The sequence below is a fragment of the Myodes glareolus genome, chromosome 16, assembly GCF_982192425.1.
Source record: "Myodes glareolus chromosome 16, mMyoGla1.1, whole genome shotgun sequence".
Taxonomy (NCBI): domain Eukaryota; kingdom Metazoa; phylum Chordata; class Mammalia; order Rodentia; family Cricetidae; genus Myodes; species Myodes glareolus.
The window spans coordinates 16,922,551-16,948,233 of record NC_142041.1 but is presented as its reverse complement, the minus strand read 5'-3'; the positions used below and the strand labels follow the sequence as shown (position 1 = coordinate 16,948,233).

Sequence of the window (25,683 nt, the reverse complement as noted above, 5' to 3'; positions counted from 1 at the left end):
TCTTTTGACATGCACACGGTGTAAGACACACATGCAAAATACTCATACACAAAAATAAATCTTTAAAAGTTGATTTACCCTTCTCCCTTTCCCCTCTTCTCTCTCTCTCTCTCTCTCTCTCTCTCTCTCTCTCTCTCTCTCTCTCTCCCTCCCTCTCTGCCTTTCTCTCTGCTCTTCTCCCCTTCGCCCTTTTCCCCTCCATAACCCACTAAATAAACCTTTAAAAGAAGTTGATTTACTTCATTGTATCTTTCACTGCATAAACAAGAACATAAAAAATGCTCTCCTTGCCGAGAGGTGGTGGCACACACCTTTAATCCCAGCATTTGGGAGGCAGAGGCAGGTGGATCTCTTTGAGTTCGAGGCCAGCCTGGTTTATAAGAGCTAGCTCCAGGACAGACAGCAAATCTACAAAGAAACCTTGTCTCCAAAAAACAAGCAAACAAACAAACAAAAAAAACCCAAAAACCAAAAACCAAAAAATGTTCTCCTTCCCTTCAGAAGCAAGCACCTGGCCTAGACAATGACTGTCACAGGCAGAAGGTCTTTAGACTGCTATGACCAGTGGTTCATAGAAGAGAATGGAAAAACAGATCTTGAAAATCAGAATAAGAGTTTAGCACTCAAAAGGGTCCACTGAGCATTGCTTTTTACTTCCTCTCAAATAAATTTAAATATGACCTTTATTTCAAGCTGGCGTGGAAGTTTGGGATAATCACCACTACCCTGGCCTTTATCTCAAGTGCTCTGCTGCAATTCCAGGTCTTCTAACACTATTCCATTTCCCCCAATCTGCATTCATTTGCTTGGCTGTTTGTGGCTACTTCTAGAAGTGGTGGGTAGTGGTACTTAAGAGTCAAAAGACAGGCATAGGGACTCGTGGCCAGGCAACATAGAAACTAACAATAAGGTAATATAAAGCTGACATGATATTGTTTGGAAATCTAAAGACCTGGTTTTCCGAAAACCAAAGAGGCAGTCTACAAATTACATCAGTGGCTAATCCTTGGATTAGCCAGTGCCAAGGAAGAAAACTAGGCTTGCATCAAAACATTCAAGTCACAAAGCTATCCGCATCCGTTTCTCCCTTTAACATGGGGACCTGAAACCCCTGACCTTTCTACTTCACAGAACCTAGATGGAATGAAAGAGGTGCCTGATGTACAGCTAAGGGTGTCCCCACAAACTTTGCACACACACACACACACACACACACACACACACACACACACACACACACCAAAAACTCCACAACAGTCCAAAGTGAATGTGTTTATTCCACTACTAGGTAATACCTCAATTCTGATTCCCAATCTGGAAGCTAATTTAAAACCAGATCTAAGAAGTTCCCATGGTGGTCATATGGAAAAGAATCTTCCTCCATCCCTATATTAGGATCTATATTTTAAAAACTACATTTTGCGTGCATGTATGTTTGTGTATATGTATGGGCATATACATGCCACAGAACACATGTGGTGTTCCGAGGACAATCTGCAAGAATCAGCTTTCTCCATCCACTGTGTAGGTCCCCAGGCTTTATCTCAGGTCACCAGGCTGAGCCATGTCTCTGACTCCAGATCTAGCTTTAGTTAGTGGGACTCAGAAGCCAGCTCAACACCATAGTCTACTGGTACGGGATAATTGTCTGTATTCTGTCAATCATGTTTTAAATAAATGCTGATTGGCCAGGCAGGGAATAAAGGCAGGTAAACCAGACAGGAAGTAGAAATGATACAATGAGAACAGGAGAATTCTGGGAAGGAGGAAGTTGATTCCTCCCACTCCTGCCCAGACCACCGAAGCACTGAAAAAGGTACTGAGCCATATGGCAAACATAGATCAGAATAATGGGTTAATATAAGTCATAAGAACTAACTAGAAGCCTGACCTAATGGGCCAATCAGCTTTATAACTTATAGAGATCTCTGTGTGAGTTTTCTTTGGGGCAAAACAGCTGTGGGAAACCAGGCAGGACAGAAAGTACAAACAAGCAGGCCCCCCTCATATTACAGTCTACAAGTATCCCTTGTCCCTCCATTAATTGGGAAGCCAATTAAGGAGGGGGGAGAGGTCTTAGGTTGTAAAATTTCTTTCTTCGTGCTTATGGGAAAGCTAAGATGAACAGCGGGGGGAAATGCCCACCGCCTGCTGCTGCTGTGTATGTGCACAGAGCGACTCCGCAGTAATTTAGAACAATCGGAGGAAATAACAAAGTCTGTGTGTTTGCTGTTTCTGCAGCTGTAAATGCACTGTTTTTATATTTCTACACTGCACGACAAGCTGATAATTTACTTAACACAGTTATTGAACCAGAGGGTTTTTTTTTTTCTAGAGAGGTGAGATTTCTTCCTTTCAGTGATAATTATGCTAAGTCCCCTCATGAGCAACTACATCTTGGACAGTTATCCTAGAACACAAAATTAGGGAGTGCTGGAAATATTAGTCCCACGTAACTCAAAGGACAGAGGACTAGCAAGGCCGGCAGCTGGCACTGAATACACAAGTCTGGGTTGCCTCCCTCTGCCTGTCTTTTCCCAGTTGAGTAGAACTAGCCCCCACCCCTCCAGTTAGAACAGCTTTATGAGCAGTTGAATTGTGTTTCAATCTGTTTTCTGTTCTAACAGAACAGCTGAGTATCAGTGATTTACAAAGCACAAAGGAGCTGTTAACTTGGGTTCTGGCTCAGGAGCCTGGGAAGCCCAAGGGCATGGCCCCGGGCATCTTCACAACTTCTGATGGGGTCTCTTGATGTCTCATGGGAAGAATGGACTCACCAGTATCTCATGCTCTTGTGGGAACTAAGCCAATCTCAGAAGAAAGGAGAGAAAGGTACTAACACCCCCTAATACGCAATTCAGTTGGTAAAGGTCCCACACCAATCAAATTTCACCATGAGACAAACTATAAGTCATAATCACTGGGCAACTCAGCTATGACCTCCACCCACAAACACCCTGCAAGCCAGAAGAGAACACACCAGCCATGGTCCTGGAAAGATTGTCTCTCTTCTTCAGGACCACAGGGGTGCACAGTTCTAGAACCACATTGTGTTCCACCTTGAGGTTGTACTATGTAACCACATGTCCTCCCCACCCTCCCCTCCCCCTGTGCTTTGGATTCTGTAGGTCTAGCGAGGGAGGGAGGGAGGGAGAAGAAAGAGAGAAGCCACAGCCTTGGAGCTGAGCTGTGGTTGGAGAAGAAGCTGAAGAATACCGACTGGGTTTTAAAAGTCAAACTGAATACACTCTATGTGTATAACCACTACGTGGACAATAGGCCAGCCCTGCCTATAGCTAATGTTCATGGGCCACGATATGGTCTTGGTCATGGTCACTGAGGTGTAGCTAAGGTATGTCAATCACCATTGCCCCCCCTCTCCCAACACTCCTGCAGATTCTGGTCATGAACCATATGAATGCTGCTTTAACCCACTGTTTCTACACTACTGCCAAACCCAGATTTCTCAGGGGAGGCAGAGGATAATTTCATAGATGGTGAGACAGAAACAAAACCAAACCAAGGAAAGAATGGGCAAAATTACAGAACGTGTTTTACTGGAAAGTAGGCATTACTTTTGATCTCACACAAACAACTGGAATTGTATCAAAGCCATGTTGCCTAACAGTCATGCAGGGAACTCGAGAGGGTGGCCACGTTACTGTATTTTCTAATTAGTTCACCAGTTAACTGAAGGGAAGGGCTAATTCTAAAATGCTTGACGCATTTGTTCATGTCACTGTTCTTTATCCAACGACCTCCTTCATAAAACCAAGTTCCAGCCCAGACTTAAGTCCATCTCATTACCTACTGTGAAAGAGTGAACCCTGAACTAATTAGCAGGAGTACCTAAAGTAAGACCCAGCAACTCCACATCTCAGGATCTATGGCCTGGGCACAGTCAGTGTCTACAGAAGCTGACTCTCATGGCCTATGTCCTGTGTACAGTCAGTGTCTACAGGAGCTGACTCTCAGGGCTGTGGCCTGGGCACAGTCAGTGTCTACAGGAGCTGACTCTCAGGATCTATGGCCTGGGCACAGTCAGTGTCTACAGGAGCTGACTCTTAGGGCTGTGGCCTGTGGTCAGTATTACACTGGGCACGAGTCTCAAGTTCATGGACACACACTGATCCTGAAAGCATGAAGCACATAAAACAGTTCCCAAGTTTTCTCCTTTTGGAAGATTTCATAGAGATAGGATTGGTGCCATCTTGAATTCAGGGACGAGGCCATGCTGGGATGGAGAAGGTTTCAGGTTCACCCAAGGGCTCTGGATGGAAGTCACACAGCCCGGACACCTGAAAAGCTGTAGAAACAGCTGTCCATCATAAGGCAGCCTTCCCAGGCGGTGCGCACCAGCCATCTAGACATAGAGGAGGAAGAGAAGGCATAAACATTGCACAGTAGACTGTTTCTTCACTGCGTGCCCCTCGAGCACAGCTCATATGGATGTCTGCCAGCAGGGTCCCAGCGATGAAGCTGCATAGATCAGCCTGCCTGCTGGAGCAACCGGGCTGTCATCACTATTGCTACTTTTTCCCTGGTCAGGGCATCCCCTTCCTCGGCGCCAATTTGTTGGAGAAGAGGCTGCTTGTTGGTTCCCAGCAGTTTAGCCCCAGAATAATCACACAGAAATTGTATTAATTAAATCACTGCTTGACCCATTAGCTCTAGCTTCTTATTGGCTAACTCTTACATATTAATTTAACCCATTTCTATTAATCTGTGTATTGCCACGTGACTGTGGCTTACTGGCTAAAGTTCCAGCCTCTGTCTCCTGCAGGGATACATGGCTTCTACTTGACTCTGCCCTCTTTCTCCCAGCATTCAGTTTAGTTTTCCCTGCCTACTTCTATTCTGCTCTGCACAGGCGCAAGACAGTTTCTTTATTAACCAACGGTATTCACAGCATGCAGAGGGGAATCCCACATCGCCTTCCTTCTCCCAGCTTCGAGGTTAGTCACGCTGGCTTACCTGCTGCCTGTGCTCTGACCACCCTCATGCCCAGCTGTTCGGCATGACTCCCACCCTAGCCTCCCCTCCATTCCACTCATTCTTCAAAAGTGACGGTCCCACATACCACACCGCTGAGAAGGAGAGGAATGCAAGAATGGTCACAAAAGCCACGGAGCCCAGTCCAACGCCCACCATCTGCTGCGGCGTGAGGGACGAGTCTGTGGGAAGAAACCGCAGGATGAGCCCAGAGCCTGTCCCATCATGCCCCCCCCCAGGAGCTCGCCATCCAACTGTGAGCATTCTCCTTTAACCCAGAGCTGGGCTTCATTTAACAAAGAATCCCAAGAATGCCTCACAGTGCCTCTGTGTCCCCAACAGGTCCTGCAGAGGTCAGACCTCAGGAAACCACAGTTTCAAAGTATTTCTAAAAAGGAAGCATAAAACCAGATCATATTAAAGCTACGGGGGGGGGACGACGACCAAAAAGCTTGTGGACACACCAAAGCTACATGATACATGCTGTGTGCAGAGCTCCTCTCGGGTCAGTTACACTTGATAGCTTTTTACGAGCCACCTCCTTCCACATGGAAGATGATACTCTGATATCCTCTGAACTTGGGCTTCGGTGTCAGCCAGCACCAGAGGTCACATACAAACAAGCTTTGTTGAGCAGCGATGCCTCCATTTCCCCACATTATTAACAGGACAGTACCTCTCTGCTCTGCTCAGCAGGCCTCTCTGAGGAGTTTTTAAAAGTCCATGTAAAAGCACTTAGAACACATGTGCTATTTGGGGAACGTCACATGACAACTCCAGGGAGATCCCTGATCACAAACGGAAAAACACTCACATTTGTGGTGCACATTTGGGCCAAGAGACTTAATCCAGAGCCTCGTGACTTCAGCAAAGGCCCTGTTTCTATCGGGAAACAGCAGCCACTGTGTGACAGGCACCGCACCACTGTGAGCACCTCACTCGGGTTAACTCGGTCTCCCTAAATGTCAACTGGATTGGGTTGAGAGACACCTGGGAGCTTAGGACACTGCACTCCTGGGTGTGTCTGTGAGGCAGGGACCTCAGAGAGGGAAGACCTACCCTGGACATATTGGCATCACCACCCAGTCAGCTGGAGCCTGGATGAACAGATGCAGGAGAAGGGGGCTGGCTGGCTGGGGCTTGCCTGCCCTCTCTTTGTTTTCTGGCTTCCACAAGATGAGCTGCCTCCTCCAGCACATACGGTGCTGGTTCATTCAAGTCAGAGCAACGGAGCTAGCCGACCTTAGACAGACACCCCTGGAACCGTGAGCCCCAATACACCTTTCACTCCTGAAAGTTGTTTGTGCAGTTACTGTGTTATCCTGATGAAAAAACGAACTCATCAAGCTCCTAATGAATGCTTATACTGAGGATCATTATTAGGCCCTCTTTACAGATGAGGGGCCGGGGCACAGAGTAATTACACACAGCTCATATGTCTAAGGCTAGCTTAAGGGCGGTTTGGTCCCAGTGGAAACTCTGTGGGGTCCCTGGCACCCACGGGCACAGCCATAAACTACACCGCGTTTAACAGACAAGCAAAACTCACTATCCTAGGAAGTGTTGTTGCAAGACTTTCTAGAAAACACGGTATACGTCTATAATTCCAGCACCTGGGAAGTTGAGGCAGGAGTCTCATGAGTTTGAGGCCAACCTGGGTTGCATAGTTAGACCATATCTCAAAATGACAATGACAACAAAAAAAAAGAAAGAAAGAGAGAAAGAAAGGAAGGAAGGAAGGAAGGAAGGAAGAAAGAAAGAAAGAAAGAAAGGAAGAAAGAAAGAGAGAGAATCATGCTTTATGTATTCAGACCCAGAGGGTCTCGACACTTTACGAAGCTAAACTGTCAAATAGAAAGAGGAGCAGTGAGGAAATTGGAAGTTACTTGTACCTTAAATATGAGAAGATTTGATCACAGAACATAAAGACAGTAGAATGTTAGCACAGGGAAGAATATGCTAGAACAAGACCAAGTGTGTAGGAACAAAGCCAGCTCCGCCAAGCCATTTCACAGCTTGAACACTAGAATGATGGTGTCCAAGTCTCTGTCTCAACACCATCCCTTTCTCCCAGGGGAACTTCAAGCCAGTGCATCAGCGGTGTGTGTCACAGTTTCCTTACCGAGGAATGCCCTAAGCACATGGAAACTGTAACCACAACACCCAGCTTCAGGGTGACTGTGAGAAATAATGACATGCCACACAGCCAGTCACCCAGCAAACAGCGACAAATGTCAGTTACTGTAAACTATTGTTCCCATTGTTGTGTAACTGTTTCAAATGAGTGAAACGATAAATTAGCTATAACTAGTAAGGAGAAAAAAAGTGCCTAATTAGATTAAGGTGATTTTGATTACTAAAGCTTATTTCATATACCAACATAAAACTCAGGTAAAGACTTAAATGGAAATATAAAAGAACTGAAAAACGTTGGTGAACATTTATATAACATTAAAGTGGGTGAGAATTGTCTGGTTACATTTATCAAGTCTGGAGCCTTCTAGACTTAACCACATTTATAAAAGCATGCGCTTTATATACACAAAATTACCATTTGTAAGGTTAAAAAGCACCATTTGCATAATTAGTGAGGTTTTGGGTTTTTAAGAGACAATGCTGCCTTTAGTCCCAGGGCTTGAGAGGCAGAGGCAGGCGGATCTCTAAGCTCAAACCCAAGCTGCTCTACACAGTGAGGGCTACACAGAGAAACCCTGCCTCAAAAACAGAACAAAAATAAACACACACACACACACACACACTGAGAGAGAGAGAGAGAGAGAGAGAGAGAGAGAGAGAGAGAGAGAGAGAGAGAGAGAGAGAGAGAGAGAATTCAACACTAGAGATGGGGTGGGGGTGAGGAGACGGGTATTTTCACTGAGCGCTTCACAGAGCTAACCCTCCTCTCCAGTTTTCGTTATCAGCATTTCCCCTATATACTTCCTCCACATTTTAATCTTTGCTAAATGAAAACATTGAACTGAAGGACTGTGGGCTGGAGTCCACGCTGTGTGAGTCCTGGATTTCTATTCATTCATCAGGAGTTACTAGTTGGGTGACGTCAGCTTTGCATCATCCTTTGCATCAAACGGGCCCACTTCTAGGCCCATCTACAGCCCTCCTATCCCCTCTGTGTCCCCAGGGGCATTGTTAGCTGTTATCAGAAGTCAGAATACACCCTTGTCTGCCCGACTTCCTTGGCCGCTGGATGACTCCCCGGAAGGAGGGACACCTAAGTGATCTCATGCTCTGAGCTGACTCACTAGAAACACTGTCACTGTTGCTATCAGACAGAGCCAAGCCATCCCGTGACGATCTGGCCTGCCCTTCACTGTACGCTATCTTCAGGAACACTTTTGGCGGCGCCTCCTTTGTACAAAGTCCTTGTCCACTCCCCAGTCCCAGCTTCCTTCTCCAGATCTCACAAAGGTCATCTGCACTAGATTATCTGACTGAGGTGAAGACTGTGTGAACCTGCTCTGATGCGCTTCATAGAAGTGAAAAGGCATCACCCGCTCACAATCCAAAACGACAGAGGCAAAGTCGGAGCCCGGGAATCCAACTTCCCCCAGACCATCTACCCATAGCAACCTCCTCAGAAGTGGACCCACTTAATCCTTGCTATAGACACAATTATTAAAGAGCGACCTGTGGGGCTCATGAGGTGGATGGCTAAGAGGTTAAGAACACTCGCGGCTCCTTCAGAGGACTTGAATTCAGCTCCCAGTTCCTTTGTTGAGGAGCAGCTCACAGGCCCCTCCAGCTCCGAGGATCTGACACTCTCTTCTTGCCTCTGAGGGTACTACACTCATATGGCACACATTCACACAGACACAGGCACAAGCATAAATAAAAAGAAACAAGGAATGACCTTGATTTATTTGCACAGCATAATTTGGGCTTCGGCTCCCAGCATGATGTCCAGTCCTTGGCTACAGGGCTTTGGGTTCACTTTGCATACAGACTCTGAGTCTAAGCACACTCGTGTCTGTGTGTGTGTAGCCACACAGTTTCTTCCTCCAAGAATGCCTTACTGATAAAATTTACAAGTGGCCAATTTGGATTATAGTTTTTTATAGTCTTGCCATCTCTGGCTCCCCTCCCTTCCACAGTCTCATGCTGTGGGACCTTTGATTTTTCTTTCCTTCTGAATCATCTGTAGAATATTCTATTGGAAACTTGGCTGAGTGACTCATGTGCTGCGTTAGTCATTCTTAGAGAAAGTAAATACCTTTGAACCATAACCCTCTTCTCCACAGACTCTGCTCTGGGACTAAACAGTGAACGGGCCTCTCTTTAATCCGTCCCTGATAGGTCACAGGTGCTGAAGAGGAAGTTAGACCCTGGGACAGCCTTGACTTCCTCCTGGTGTGGACACGCTGTTTGCAGAGCTGTGCTCAGGTATGGTCATTTCCTGAAAGCAACAGTTGCCATCAAACACTACAAATAAATTTGCACTGTGACTCAGGCTGGCTTGGGACAGGCATATCCAGAGAGCAGTCGGTGCATCAGTTTGAGCACAGGAGGGCAAGAGTGATGACTCAGTGTGTTTAATTTCTATCTGTTATTCTCGGGTCTTCTTATTTAAGTTCCTTGTGGGGGGAGGCTAGAAAAGGGGAGCAAAGCAGGAAATAAATTCAGAGGTAATTAATGTTTGATAAAGCAGCAACAATGCTGGATCCGCTTTATTGTAACTTAGCACACTGCCGTAAGTTTAGATAGCTCTAAGGCCATTGATTGGCTCGCAGTTCTGTGGTGCCAGGTTCAGATCCACTGTGACAGGTTCTCTGCTCAGCCCCTTCTCAGGGCTGGACTCGGGGTGCTGAAGGGCCCTCCTGTCCTTCTGGAGGCTCTGTGGAGTTCATCTCGCTGTCAGCCTAATGCAGTCCCTTGAGGTTACAGAACTGCGGTCCTCATTGTCTTAGGGTCTACCAGCAAGGGCCTCGCTCCTGCAGGCCACCTGCACCCCCTTGCCCTGTGGCTTTTCAACCCTAGCAGGAAACTCCCAGCGTCAAATCTGTCTCAGTCCCTGACCCAGGTTCAAGAGTTTGTATGACAGGTCAGGCCTGTTGGGATAATCTCCTTGCTGAAGACTCTGTCCTCTGAGTGCACATTCAAAAGTATCACTTAGAATAGCCTTTGAACAGTAACCGCAGACCATAACTGTGTTAGAGTGTGTGTGTGTGTGTGTGTGCCCATACGTGTGTGCGCACATGTGTGCATACATGTGTGTATGTGCATATGTGCGTGCATGCGTGTGTGTGTGTGTGTGTGTGTGTGTGTGTGTGTGTACAGAAAGAGAGAGAGCCCAGTATCCCTAGGGGACTGATTACTGAAAATCTTCCCCTAAGATACCAGAATTTTTAATATTAAAGTCTCACAAGAAATGTGTTTGCGTATAACCTATCTCCAATCTCTTTCGTACTTTTCATTTGTCTCTGGATTACTTAGAACGATGCAAACAACATAAATGCTCTGCCAACAGCTGATCCGCTGTGTGGTTTTCGGATAATGACAAGGGAAAGGCCCATCTCCACCATCTCCATCTGCAGCTGACAGAATCCCCAGATGCAGAACCCTGGAATCAAGCCCTGGCTGACTCTGTGTACCTGCATACTCACCTTAAGCTTGGAGCTTGCAATTTTTCTGTTTATTTGACAGGTATTAAATCTGCGCTCCGTAAAAAGGATGGCTGCCTATCTGCTGGATCCAACGCTCTGTAAGTGAGCACCTAGTGTACGCCAGGCAATGATCCAGGTTTCTGCTTTCAATATCCTCTCCAAGTGCCTGAAACCTTGTAGAGAAAGACAACCGCTAGCCGCTCTGCCGTGTGGGAGAAGAGTTAAGGAAAAGGGAGAGGCAGGTGTGACTCTAAGGAGTTCTGAAGAGCAGAGGGTGTTTGGCTTTCTTCCTGAGCAAGTGGACAGCAGCAAGCAGCGAGTCACGGTAGCTTAACAGGGCATTCGGGTGCGAGGAGTCAAGTTGCCGTGTAAGCCAAGACCTTAAAGAGAAAGGCACAGAATAGCTAAGGTGCCCATCAGATTGCAGAAGGAGGAGAGAAGAAATCATCTGAAGGTGTGTTGGTGTCAAACCGAGGCCTCAAGACACAGGCTGGAAAGCAATGGGAAAGCCCAGAAGAGGCTACCAAAGGCAACGCTAGCATGAGCAGTGCAGTTCCGAAGTGAGTCAGGCAGCAGGCAGGCTGGGGAGGAAGCGGGGAAACCTGAACTCCTGTAATGGGAGATGGACAAGGAGGCTTTGCCATCTGTCTGTGAGGCAAGGATGGAGGCCCGAGCTCTGTATGACCAGAAATGAAAGCTAGAGCAGCGTGCAGGCTGGAAGAGAACTGGAGAGTCACCGGTGACTTGGGTTTCATTCCCGGGTCTGCAGAATGCCCTCCGACTATAGCTTGCCACCATCTGCGTGACTCAGGAAATCACAGACTCACAGTACTTTGTGGCTGGAAGGAATCTCAGCCCAGGCAGAGGTAACTGAGGACCAGCCAAGTTAAATACCGTTTCAAAGACACTGTCTGATCGGGAACTTGACTGAGGCAAGGACGCCCAGGCCTTGGCATTTGACATCAAATGCAGTTCCCCGGCTCCAAAGCTTTCTTGCTGGTGGCACTGTGCAAAATACAAATACAAAACTCAGCACTGGCCAAAGCCAGAATAGGGTCGAGGCTGTGCATCAAGGAGCTGGAATGACTTGGGGGCAAAGCTGGATCGATCCCACTTCTCTCCAAATTACCTTCTGAAATGGGCGTGTCCTAGTTAGAGTTATTATTGTTGTGGTGGAACACTGTGACCAAAAAGCAAACTGGGGAGGAAAGGGTTTATTTGGCTTACACTTCCACATTCTAGTCCGTTATTGAAGAAGGCCAGGACAGAAACTCAAACAGAGCAGGGACCTGGAGGCAGGAGCTGATGCGGAGGCCCTGGAGGGGTGCTGCTTACTGGCTTGCTCCCCATGGCTTGCTCAGCCTGCTTTCTTAGAGAACCCAGGACCACCAGGATTGGCACCACCCATAATGGGCTGGACCCTCCCAGATCAGTCACTAGCTGAGGCTCCCTCCTCTCCAGTGACTACAGCTTGAGTCAAGTTGACAGAAAACTAGCCAGCATAGGTCTTCACTTTTTATTTATTTATCATCACTATTGTCATCATCGTTTGGGTTTTTGAGACAGGGCCTCACTATGTTTGGAGCCTTGGATGTCCTGGAACTCACTATGTTGATCTCACTATGTAGACTAGGCTGATCTCGAGCTCAGAGATTCACCTCCCTCTTCTCCTGAGTGCTGGGATTAAAGGTTTTCAGTACTGATTCTCAAGGATGCAGAGAGAAGGACACTTGCAAAAAAGCCACTCGGATATTCTCAAAATCCTTCCCAGTTACCACGAAAGAACCACAGCCTCCTCTCTGGCTGTTTTGTCTGCCTGGTTTGAATCTTTCCCAATCATATCAAACAGTTACCGGATAGGGTGGATTCCAGACGCCGTTGTCTTTGTCTGAAAGCCTGCACATCTTAATTCACATCTCCTTTACTTGGAAGAGCTCTATTCTGTCCCTGGGGCTTCGGGGAGGGGACAGGCTGAGAGTGTTTCGGATGTTAGAATGTGTGATTGCTTCCTGTACCCTTCATTAAACCACTTCAGAAAAGCGAGCCCAGCCACGCAGCACACACCTCTGGCTAAGACAGCTATCTACAACACAAAAAGGCTATCAGAGAACTCACCTGGCCCAGACCCCAAATCAACTTCTCTACCCTTGTTGAAGAAAGTTTTGAGCGGAGATATAAAGAAGGGAAGTCAGATCAAGGGAAAAGCAGACAGACAGAAGCCTCTTTCCCTCCGCCCCTCCTCCACGCGTCCTACTAAGGCCTCTCCTGACAGGAGAACAGAGCGTCCATTGTGACGTCCATCCCTGGCAATCCCCAAAGCAGTTGTGCCTGGCTGCCTCATCATCACTCCAGCCCACTGTGGCCGTGGCTGTGCTCAGAAGCACGGGTGGAGTGGAAGGAGTTAAAGCGACAGTGTGGCCCAAGGACAGAGGGCGACATTCCTCAGCCTGTTGCCAGGAAAAGGTCCATACTCAAAGGCTATAAATTTAACAAGATTTCTGGGATTAGCTACAACTAATGGAATTCCCGGGAATCAATTCCTCTGGCTGGCTGCCTACTGGTTTTAAGAAATGTCCTGCCAGGGAAGCCTCACAAACAACGATCTATGATTACTCAATCCCGGGGGGGGGGGGCAGTTTCCCAACCCCTTGGATAACTCTGTCCGTGGAAAGGGGAAGGTTTTAAACGGCCTAGCACCATCAGCAAGAGCCAGCTCTGGAGGAAGGAGGACTGTCCCGTCCGGAAACCTGAGCGTGCCCCGTGCTGCTGCTAGGATGGCGGAGGCTTTACCTACCCAGGAGGTGGTCTCTGTCAAAGGCACTGCTGTTTGCCATTTGATGTCACATACTAAAGTCTGAGAATGGTTATGTCTTCCATGTATCGCGGTTGCACATCTGGATCTGATCAAGAATAATGTACGGCTCCCAGATTCCTGGCCTTGGAGCTGGATGCAACAACCAACCTTTGAACTATGTCCTTTTCCTACATTCCTTTTGGGTTGTGTTTTTGTTTTTGTTTTTTGTTTTCTTCTATATGTAGGATAGTTCCATTTTATTGATAAATTATTCCTCATCTATTATAATTATGCATCATTTAACAGTGGAGACAATTCTGAGAAATGTGTCAGTGGGTAACTCTTCGTTAGAAAAACATCACAGAACGTTCTTCAGGCTATGACGGGCTATGTCTCTGTCTGACACAAACTTACTGTTCCCTTTTAGGCTGGGTCTTGGTATGGATCCCAGGCTGACCTCGAACTCATCCTCCTACATTTGCCCGCTCAATGCTGGGATGCAGGCATATAGGATCCACGTCAAGCTTTAGGGGATGCAATCTTACGTGACTTCCCCTATTTCTGTGATCCACCACGTGACTGAACTGTCATTACTGGTATGTGACTGAGGCTGTGTATGTGTGTATACATGGTGTATATGTGTATACATGGTATACCGCCAAACAGCAGGTCTCGGGCTTCTGCAGCTATTTTGCTTGGTAACTAAGCTCTCCAGCGCCCTTAAACTTGATAAGAATCTTTGCCCCTTCTCGCTGCCACTCTGGCTGAACAACTGCTTACACTGCTCGTCCCCAACAAGCCAAAAACACAAAACCCAGGCAAACTGATCCCTATCTCAAATCAGGGATGACTCAGCCAATGGAAAGTCACTTCCGCTAGGAGGAAGGGCTCCTCTAAACTGTAAAACGTTGTCCCCACTGAAGTTGCTCATCTGGAGTATCTTGGGGGCCCTTCTCTCCAACCACATGGCTACAGTAGAAAAATAGAGGCCCATGGACATAGCAGGGACAAGAGGCTGACAGCAAAGATGGTCCCCACTCATGGTATGAAGTCCAATGCCTTGAAGCCTGATGATGTCATCCCCTCCAAGACCAGGTTTCTCTGTAGCTTTGGAGCCTGTCCTGAAACTAGCTCTTGTAGACCAGGCTGGCCCGAAACTCACAGAGATCCGCCTGCCTCTGTCCCCCGAGTGCTGGGATTAAAGGCATGGGCCACCACCGCCTGGCTTAGCTCTTTGTATAATTCCACAAGTTCCCACCTCTTCGGTTAAGGCTTTGCATTTAAATATGTCATAGTCCCTATGACACGAGAATGTCTGCACTTTTCTGACGGTCCCTTAACTTGTTGTCACATGGGACAATTTAAAACGAGCCCTCAATATAAAATCGGTGCTGCAGCTTGAAGATGGGAGGACAGAGTGCATAGAAGGAAAAGGGTTTTACCTTTCACCTCGGCCCAGATGGCACAGGAATATCTTCTCACCTGGCGGGGGAAGCAGAAATCCACCTAAGTAGGAGGCACACAGCATCATCTTAAACAACGTAACACCGACTCTGACACCCTCAGAGTCTCAGCCTTTTCATACTCTAATCCCAACTAGAAAATCTTTTGAGTCCTATCAAGGTTTTATAAGTGTGCGCATTTGTTTTATGTTGCTGGGTAATAGACCCATGGCCTCACACATGCTAGGCAAGGCTTTGCCGCCAAGCTACAATCCCAGTCTTGCCTCTTACATCTTATAATTCAGCCATGTACCATCAGTATTTAAGGGGCTGGCATGGATAACGGGTATAGGATTGGCTCTAGATGTCACTTCTGGGGGCTTCTGAGAGGTCCCAGAAAGCTCACACCATGAGGAGACAACAGAATGTCGGGAACATCATTTCTGCTGCCAGCTCGGAGCAACTGGCAAGGGCTACTTGAGGAACTGTGCTGAAATTCTGAGACCACACCTAGGTTCAACAAGAAGTAGCGATGTGTGTGATGGGCGAGCAATGAGAAAATCTGGTAGATGATAACATGTCGTCTATCTAGGTGAGGCTTAGCAACTTCATTCACCCAAAATGCATCCAAAAACCAGGAAAAAAGTGGCAAGAACCCTGAGCACCTCATCTTCTGGTCATTCGTATACATATCACATACATTACCTGTTAATCAGGATGTCTAGGACTCTTGTGTATGACTAAGGGTTCAATGCAGTCTCCCCTGGGAAAAGAGGTTATAGAACAACCTCTCCAACCTTATTATGAAACTCTCTTTCACGTGACACACTTGGGCATTCTGGTTATGTTCTTTTGTTATTTTGTTTTGTTTGCTTGTTTTTCAAGACAGGGTTTCTCTGTCTGAAACTCGATTTGTAGACCATGCTGGCCTCAAAACTACAAAGATCTACCTGCCTCTGTCTCCTGAGTGACGAGATCAAAGGCCTGTGCCACCATGCCAGGATGGTTTTCATGATCTTAAAAGGGTTTTTTTTTGGTTTACTTTTTAATATATTTTAACTGAAATTTTCTGAAAGGCTTTAAATAGCCACAGGTTTCTAACATAATTAAATGCTTCCCACTGTTCAGAGCTCTGGCCTCCAGCTGGCTATATGACAGAACCACACTGTCCCTCCCTCCCCACCCTCGACCTCCTCAGAAACCTGGGCTGTTGCTTATGAGCCTCAGATCCAAAGTTGGCCAGCTTCTCCATTCTGCACCACTTCCTTTGTGTTTATATGGCGTTTTGTCTGTGTTGCTGTTTAGAGTAAATAAACTGTTTATATAAAGGTTTTTGTTGCATTATCATCATTAAAATGTGAGGAGGTACTTCAGTATGCCTGGCCCTCTTTATATGGCTGCAGTCCTTGCCAAGCCCCAGGACCAACACCTAGGAGTTCTCCCAGCTTCTGCTAGAGTTGTGCCCAGGCCACATGCAACTCCATCTTCATCTGGTTCTTTGTAAATAGGACTATGGACAGAGGTGTGTTCTGTTCTCCCCACCTGGGTCTTTGGGCCTTGAGGTACCAGGCGGCGTGAGACCCTCAAGAAGTCGGAATCTGCACACAGCCTTCGTAAACCCAGCAGGGTGAAAGACTGGCTGATCCAGGCCAAGGCTGTGGCCAAGGGAGGGCCAAGGACACAGTGAGTAGTCTGCATTGATCTCCCTGCCTGCCAATTGTACTGTGAGCCCCACTGGGCACTGGTAGCTGGCTTCAGGCCTTTTGATGACCTGCCCTTGCACCCTGGAGGAGGCAACCCCACCACCGGCTCTGGCAAACAGCAGGTCCTTGTCTAGAGCACCTGAGCACATGACTCCTGTACCTTCTGGCCAGCATTCAGTCCCACCCTGCAACCCAGGGGACCAGACCGGTTGTGGCCTCGGCACAGGATGACCTCAGGGACCACTGTCCATATACTCTGTTGGACCTGGTCTAGGGAGAAACTTATCTATCAATGGCCTATAGCCCATGCCTGGGCCAGGCTGGATGTGTGATCTTGGGGCTTACAGAGCACAGGGAGGTGCAGTGGACACAGCCAGTGATCACAGTCTCCATCAGACTTGTTCCTGAGACCCCCTGGAAGACTCTTGGTGTGGGAACCAGTCACCAGTGGCTCAAGTTCAGGGACCAAGCAAGGAAGGGCTGGGCCCATGCCCAGGTCTGCAGCCAGGAGCCTTCACTCTGAAGTTGGAGGGACTTGTCCTCCCACAGCTGGTGGTACCTGCACGGACTGGGTTACCAGCGCCTTGTGGGTATGTTTAGCCACCAGAACAGTCTGGAACTGAGTTTGGATGGACAGTTGCAGTTGGTGGCACGGGGCCTCACCTGGGGAGTTCAGACTGGTGTGTGTGTGTGTGTGTGTGTGTGTGTGTGTGTGTGGCCTGCTCGCCCAGAATGTCTTATTTTGTAACAAACAACTGACTACATTTAGTAATAGGTACACATGTATATGGTTAATATATGGAAATTCAATATATTTTATAGTTAAAGTATTCTAAAGTAACTGATGTTTCTAGCAAGCTGTAGTGACTCCGGCTATGGAATGTTCCTTTGTACCACAGTCCTTAACTTACCAGAGATGTGAATTTTGTAACATGAGAACATGGTCTATGACCATCCTGTGTTCAGATGGTGGGGAGGAGGGTATCCCAGCATGAGGCCTCATTGGTAAGGAATTGTGGGCAACAGATTAACCACTGTACCTACAAATCTCCAATTAAAACATTTCCACAAACGGAAAAAAAAAATGGCATTCAGGTGATAGAACTGACCGGATCTGGTGACTGAACAGAGAAGAAGGCATGAAAGAGGAAGGAGACGAGAATTATTCTTAGCGCCTCCCTTAGCTACAAGGCTTAATGGAGGAATGAGTCAGGACAGACATACAGAAGGAAATAAATGGAGCTGTTAGAAGACATGCTTTCAAAGCATACTGTGAAGACAGGGTGTGCCTACCATAAAGACAGACTCTAGCGCCCAGCAATGAATGTCAGATGCTTTTGAAAGAAGCACTTACAATGGCGGTGTGGTCAACTCAATGCAATCTAGAATCACCTAGAAAGAAAATCTCAGTGAGGGGCCATCTAGATCACACTGGTCTGTAAGACTGTTTTGATCATTTTAATTGACGGGAAGACCCAGCCTACCATGGGTGGCACCACTCCCTATGTTTGGGTCCTGGACTACATCATAGTAAACAAAGTCTGCTGCATAATACATATGCATGCCTTCTCTCTCTACTCGTGACCTTGACTAGCTGCCTCAGGTTCCTGCCTCAACTTCTCCAAAATAATGTGCTGCTGCCTGGAATTGTGAGCTGAAGAAACCCTTTCCGCTTCAAAGTTGCTGTCTGTCAGGGCATTGCATCATTACAGCAACTGGGCCAGGAATGAGAACAAACATCGAGAATTCAATGGGGGCTGGTCTTTCAACAAGTCGTGTTGATGTGTAAAAACAGCAGCAAAACCCCAAAACGAGGTGAGACTTGTATCTAATGCCAAATGTAAAAATTAACTCAAAATGGATCAAATGCCCAAAAGTAACACTTAAAGCTACAAAACTCCTAGAAGCCAATACAAATAAGAAGTTTCATGCCAGTGACTTCTTGTGACCCCGATAACACAGGCAGCAAAAGAAAAATAGACAAATTGGACTTCAACAACATTTAAACCTTTTGTGCATCAAAGAACATAATTAATAGTAAACAAAAAAACAGAACGGAAGAAAATATTTTCCATTTCATCTCATAAGAGATTAATATCCAAACTATAAGAGAACTCCAAACACCAAACAGCAACAACAACAACAAAAAAAAATCAAACAACTCAATTTAAAAAATTAAATGGGCGGTGGTGGTGCACGCCTTTAATCCCAGCACTCAGGAGGCAGAGGCAGGCGAATCTCTGTGAGTTCGAGGCCAGTCTGGTCTACAGAGCGAGTTCCAGGACAGAGACAGCCTGTGAAAAAAGGGAAAGTGTTTGAATAGACACATGAGCTAAAGGAGAGACAACCACCAAGTACTTGAGAAGACTGACATCCTTAATCTTTAAGGAAAAGCAAAACAAGATCAGAGCGAGGCACTACCTTGCACCTATGAGGGTGCCTGTCACATTAGCATTGTGAGGAAGAGTATCCTTGCCTTTAGCTTCCCTATGTTATTGTCACAAACTAGTCCTTGGCCTCTCTGTTACAAAGTCTTAAAAAGTGAGTCTGGGTTTGCTCTCAGCATGACAGTGGCAGGCACATCAGACTCCTGTTCTAGGTGGAACTCAATAGGGCCTGCTTTAAATATGAAGCGCCTTGCGATTGAGATAGCTACATACTTTTGCTTCAAACGTATCTGTCAAGAGATGCTTTCTTAGTATTTATGTAATTTTCCTAGTTTCCCACCCACAGGGTTTTGCACCAAGTTTAGAATTCTCCTAGCTCATTACATTTGCTAATTAGTGAATGATACACAGCTGGTAGGGATGAGGCTTTCTGGAGGGGGTGGGGTGGGGAGAATGGGGCCTGTGCAAAACAAGACAGTGCTGCCTTCTTTTGGGGTCTGCCACTCCCTCCTGCTTCCCTGGAAAATGAGGGGAGGCAGCCACCCGGGAGGGCATAGAGGAAGCAGCTGATCTAAGTACTCCTTTTCAGCTCGGACTCCAGCGGTGTTGTTGGATCCGGTTCTCATGAAGAAGCTCGAGAGATACGCGCAAAGATCAGTCCCAATGCAGATGCAGTAGTGTGGGCTGTCACCTAACATGTCTCACCCGCCCACCCTTTAGAGAAACAGCACTCATGAGGGGAGAAGCACATGTTTCTGTGGTTATTCCAAGGGGCGTCCATCGTAGATGGGGGGAGGGTGTGTGTGTGTGTGTGTGTGTGTGTGTGTGTGTGTGTGTGTGTTATTCAAACTATTTAAATCTCATGGGGAAGAGAGAAAAAAACTGTACCTTATTCCATTCACTTGTGATCCGTACTAGAATGCAGTAATCGCGTCCTGGTTTCAAAGGCGCGTTGTAATATTCCCCGTAGTACAGCCTGTCTCCGACAGGTATCTCCAATACATCATCTGGAACATCGCTGGCCAGTATTTCTGCAGCCACATAGCCACCAGCAAGAGAGGTGTTGCCAAAAAATGAAGTCATGCCTTCAGATCCACAAGAAAATGTGCTTTCCAAGGCCAGGGGAAGGACTAGCAACTGGTAGGAGCTAAGAGAGGGGGCGGGGAAAGCAGAGAAATTGGCCAGGGCCTGGTTAAGAAGGAAGATTTTATTCCTCCTCAGGCCCTTAACCAGAAGTGTATTTTATAAAGCCCACCCCACGCTCCCGTTTGGAGGACTGTGTACTTGGGCTTCTTGAACTCACACTACGCAATCAGCACTTTTGAGACACTAGAAGCACAAGCGTGGACAAGAGAAATAGGTGGCTTACACGGGATTTAGTGTCTGGCAGTTTCAACAGGCACCGACCTCCAAATTTACCTACAGCCAGATGAGAAGCTAAGTCCAAGGCCCAGCTTCCCCAGCAGGGAGAAACTGGTGCCTGCACCCACGGCCTGTGTCTGTCACATGGCAGTGCTCCACATGGGCAAGTGAAGCCTGGCAGCGGGAAGGGTTTAGCAGTCACATGGAGGCCAAGCACCTACAACAGTGCATGTGCTAAGTCTGAAAACCGGCTCCAGACAGTCATGCGGCGACTTAAAACAGAACTCATGTGATTTACACTCCCTGCAGCTCAGAGTCTGATGCCAAGGCTCACGCCAACCCGATGAGCGGTCAGGGGTGAAAAGTCACCATGAGTTAATCTAGGCTGACAGGACCCTGGGAAAGTAAAAAGACACATGGATCTGGTGAAAACAAATCCTCAAAATGAGGGCCTGGAAACACACTAACAGTCAGGTGTCATTCTGTCGTGTATTTTAGTCGGATTTATCCACCAAAGGGAAAAACCAGCCAATGAGAAGTGTCGGAATGGAAGGCACCTGATCGAATCATGCCTCCCTTCCCGTTTCTACCGACTCATCCTTTATTTCCCCCCTCTGGCGTCACACACGTCTGAACATCTATCTCTACTGAACTTTGCAGTGGGGGTTGCAGGACTGACTGCCTCTTGCACCTGCAGGTCCTTTCATATTCCTTCCGCTATGATCAACTCCTCATAACTGCTGGTTCGGTTGAATTTTCAATAAAAAAAAAAATGCCTGGATCGGCATCAAATATGATTAGGGTGATTTCCAAAACTCATTAGGCCCCATAATTCTATTTCACCACCAATTCCGTGCTTCCTGTTCCACTTTCCTAATGCCCCATTTCCTGCTCCCGAAAAGCACATGAATCACTAGGTTAAAGGAGCGGGAGCCCCCTCCCCCCACAGTAGCTGTTGTGTTTGGAAAGCCTCCAGCCACATGCTGTGTATCCAGCCACATCAGGTGTCCCTAGGACCCCGGTTTCCACAGAGTCTGACTCACTTTCCGAAAAGGCCTCTGAGCAAAAGAGATTGAGTAAAACCTGCGGGCGCACAAATAGTCACCAGCAGCGACAAGAAACATCGACTGGTTTCCATTGCCCCTGGGGAACACCTGTGACAGCATTTCTGGGGACTTGGAGGCATGGTGGTCCTGGGCAAGAGCCCCACGCTGTCCAGAAAAACATTCTCGATCTGTCTCATCCTGCCAGGTAAGTGATAATGGTCAAGTCCAAGGCTTCCCTGCACCCAGCTGATTCTGTACATTGCCCATGGCAGGCGCCGTTCACAGGGCAGGAAGCGGCTTCCTATTCAGCCTGGCAGTTACAGAAATGCTCAGATCCCATCCCAAGCCTACTGGATCAAAGTCTCCAGGACTAGAGTGGAGAATGTTTGCTGCTGATGAAGCATGCCAGTGGATTCCTGTTGGCTAGTAAAGATAAAAAAACACTTGCCTCAAGGGAGCCCAGGGACAGGCCTGATCGCTTGCCTACGCTCTGCCTGCTCCGTGCCAGGGTTCACACAAAAGACTCAAAGTGGACTCTGGCCTGGCAAAGCTGCTATCGGCGGCTCTAGCCAGGCAGCCAGGCTGGGGAAATGGCATGCTCACCTTCTGATAAACAGCCCCGGTGACGCCAAAGAAGCAGTTGCCGTGGTTTGGAACCTGACCACCTGACCAGTGTGTAAAGGCTTCTCCCCACGGCCCTCCCTGGATGACTCACCAGTCTCCACTTCCTGTTTTGAAAGCATCGGCTGATCCACTGCCACATGGGTAGGCTGTCATTTGGCTTTTCTTTTCGCCTTACGCAATTATTTGGCTTAAGTATCGCATCTGCTCTTGTAAATTCGTTCAGGCAATGATGCCATGACTTCTCTTCCCTTTACAGCAACAGCATTACAATACTTTCCAGTAACTTACCAGGAATCAAGAAACAGAGCCGTCTGGGCAATGTCTGTCCCTGAAAAGACTTGAACTTAACCTAGTCTGAAAGCAGGGCAACCCTATCTCCAGACTTGCCTTTTAGAATATCTCACATTTATTTTTACCTTGATTGCACCAAAGCCACTACACGGAAAGGTCAGGAATGACAAAAGGCCATGTAGGTCAGGCCATGTACACCATAACTCCTTGACCTGATACTGTGGCTCCCATCCGCAGGTCAATCTTAAGCTTCCTCTCTGAGAAGAGGGGATGAATTCAACTTCCCTAATCCTTCTATGGCCTCTGTAAATAACATGCAAACCTGAGCAAACCGTGGTCCAACAGAGATAAATTAATTCCATCCTAACAGCATCTGGAATCCCAGCAGGGCACCAACTACACCGTGTCTTGCCTGTAACTCAATATGTGAACAGATAAAAAGAATTCTCTAAATGACCTTTCCAAAAACAACAACAACTACTACTACTACACACACACACACATACACACACACACACACACACACACACACAAACACACACATAGACCGCCCAAGATCAGCCTGACACGAAGGAGGACATCCTGTCTCTGGGAAGTGAGACAATCCTTGTGTCCCCACCGTCACGCAAGGGGCACTTTCTGATGCTGTCAACTGAGGTCTGTGACCACAGGACCACTTCATTTCAAGAGCTGTGCTGCCCAGATTCTGGTCTCTGGTCCCTTATAAGTCTCGGTCTTGAAGGAAGCAACCGGGCTGAAAAGCCCAGTGTGTGCTCAGGGAAACAAAGCAAGAGGCCCTGCTGCATTGGGCAATGCAACAACCCAAGTTCAGCCACCCACAGGGAAGTCTTCTCACTCACATAGTGGGACCACTAGGCAACGGTGGGGAAAAGACAGGTCCTCACCTGATAGGTTCACATAGTGGGACCACTAGGCAGCGGTGGTGAAAAGACAGGTACTCACCTGATAGGTCCATTTACATCCTTGGCTTTCCTCAACCGGAAGTGTGGTAGAGACCCTCCTTGGATGCTGAAAAATTCTACTTCTGGAAGTGGGGGCTCTGAAAACATTAAGAAGGAGAAAAGACGGGGGAATGGGAGGGCAGATCAAGTCAGAAGTGGTCCTCCAGGATGCCATGAAAGACTTTAACCCAGAAAGTGAAATACCCACGCACCGAAACGACAGTTCTTGTATGAGTCCACCTTCGGGAAACATCTAGATGAGTCAAGTTCATAGCGGCCAAGAACTGATGGTTGTGGCAAGGGGCTGAACTCACTGTAATGCTCAGAGGTTTTGTGTGGAGTGATAAAAAGTTTGGAAATAGGGAGTGGTAGGTCGTGCAACATGGTGAATGGCCTAAAGCTAAGAAAGCATATATTAATATGTAATATATATGACTAATATTAGCACATTTATATATATAAATAGCACATTTATATATATATAATATAAATGTGCTAATTTATATTATCATGTGCAGCATGAGGCGAGCAAATTGGGCACTGGCATGGCGTACTAGATGCGTCCTGTCTAGGCTTCACTTTGATGGAGGCTTCCCAGTAAAGCTACCGAGGTGACAACATGTGGGGACACCAACATTTGTTCCCTCTCTCACTGTTTCCACCTTGATCTCTGCAATGGGAATGTCTATCTTCTGCAAAGGGTTCTGAGAAAGGCTCCCCTGCCTTTCTATCCACGGGAGTCATGAGGCGGACTATGTTTGGCTGTTGTCCCCATCTGACCCCACCTGTTTGTTTGTTTGTTTGTTTTTTATTTTCTTTCCCTTCTGCTTTTTTCTTTTCAGGGTGTCACACGGACACAAGTCAGGTGTTTCCACTCCACTTCCTCCCTGCACGCACTAGACAAACCGAATCAGGCAGGTACGAAGCCAGGCCTACAACTGCCATACATTCTCAACCTCTCTCCACGTAGAGTGCCAGTTTAAGATGGCAGAGTTTCAGGAAGTTTTCTTTTGTCTCAGTTCAAATTGGTTTCATCAGCAACAAAACTGATAACCAGACACTTTTTCACTTTTTTTTTTTTTTTTTTTGAGGTAGGGCTTCTCTGTGTGGCCCTATTTGTCTTGAAACTCATTCTGTAGACCAGGCTGGCCTTGAACTTGGAGATCCACCTTCCCAGCCTCTATCTCTCTCTCCTGTATATTTTTAAGTTTCCCTAAACTCAGAGGTGGGACAACTGTGACTAATACTCTTGACATCTACGCTGTAGGCAATCTAGAGATGGGAAAACTGAGAGTGTGCGTTCTCTGCCCACGAATCCACACCCTCTAGCAGAGGCAGAATGAGAATGCCGTCTCTGATGTTCACCTTCCTCAATTACCCCTCTTTACAGATCTCTTAAATGCCTGGCTCCACCAAATCTTCCACTCAGTGAATTAATAACATTCATTTTTAAGACACTGACTCAAGAAAGACTTTACAACATGCCGACTCCAGGCGAAGACTCCGTTTTCACAATAATACTGTCGTACCAGAGGTCTCCCCAGTGTGGCTCACCTCACCTCGGAGAGACGAAGCAAAGTGAAGGTGCAGATATACTATCGACACAGTGGATAAAATCAAAGGCTCTTGCTTCTGTGACTTTTGCCTCTAGCTTCCCCTCTATAAAGTGGGACTAAGAACAACTAAGCCCACTTTGATCCTTCATCAGCACACTGAAGAGTACAGTGCCTGTCATGTTTGGTGTCCCTTCGAGCGACCGAGGCTGCGTGAGCTCCCTGACCTGACCAGTTAGTGGCTTGAAGGATGTCACCCTGGATGATGCTAATGCTTCTCATTGAAAGATGATTGATTATCAGCCAATCAATGAGATTTAGTGCAGAAAGAAAGATCTGTGTCATTGACTAACGACATCTACAAGATGCTTTGTTAATCTCCCATGGTCAGGTTGGGGGTCTTCGAGGAGAAGGTGCTGACCTTCTCCATATTTATCCCTTCCAAAATCTGAAACACAAGTTCTATTGAGCTATTACACCAGTTTATGTCATATTTAAAAACAATAGATAAATTTAAGAAGCCATTTTCTTAACAGCAGCTCCTCCCCTCCCATACAGTTCCTCTGGGGCTCTCACTCATGGTTCTCCAAACCCTGTCTGGCCTAGGCCCTGGGAATTATGGATCCCCACACTGAGGACTATCGGGAAGAATGATGAGAGAAGACAGCATCTTCTTCTGACTCTTGGACCACAGCTGAAGTATCACATACGCCAGGAATGCCCATCTTTCCAGGTCTGTGCCAACGACCTCAGGCAGAAAGAAGGCAGAGCAGCGGAGCGAGAACAACGGGGCACTGACAGCCCATTCGTGACGGATCTTACTGTGCCTCAAGCGAGAGCCCTTCCCGGCCTTCCATCCGCAATCCAACACGTTCCACGGGCTTAAGCTGTTTTGAGTTGGTTCCTGTC

General features: G+C 47.2%; 1 protein-coding gene and 1 long non-coding RNA gene across 15 annotated transcripts in view; one reads left to right on the top strand and one right to left on the bottom strand.

Moving 5' to 3' along the window:
- Positions 1 to 3,535: 3,535 nt before the first annotated feature.
- Positions 3,536 to 25,683, bottom strand: part of Susd1 (sushi domain containing 1) — a 122,942-nt gene continuing 100,794 nt past the window's right edge. For 5 of the 14 annotated variants that reach the window (XM_085677092.2, XM_085677101.2, XM_085677093.2 and 2 more), the window contains 5 exons: positions 23,223 to 23,319; positions 19,825 to 20,083; positions 14,847 to 14,886; positions 5,081 to 5,174; positions 4,223 to 4,363 (listed from right to left, as the gene is read on the bottom strand). In XM_085677092.2, the coding sequence (XP_085533218.2) occupies position 4,363; positions 5,081 to 5,174; positions 14,847 to 14,886; positions 19,825 to 20,083; positions 23,223 to 23,319 (491 nt within the window). In that variant the 3' untranslated portion in view covers positions 4,223 to 4,362. Of the gene's footprint in view, positions 4,364 to 5,080; positions 5,175 to 8,839; positions 9,596 to 9,636; positions 12,694 to 14,846; positions 14,887 to 17,884; positions 17,942 to 17,971; positions 18,844 to 19,824; positions 20,084 to 23,222; positions 23,320 to 25,683 lie in introns of those variants that run through there. The other 9 variants (XR_014997264.2, XM_085677096.2, XM_085677095.2 and 6 more) reach the window with 9 other exon arrangements.
- LOC146891405 (uncharacterized) lies at positions 9,255 to 16,219 on the top strand. Its single transcript, XR_014997265.2, has 2 exons — positions 9,255 to 9,390; positions 10,651 to 16,219. It is a non-coding gene; the product is annotated as an uncharacterized LOC146891405 (long non-coding RNA).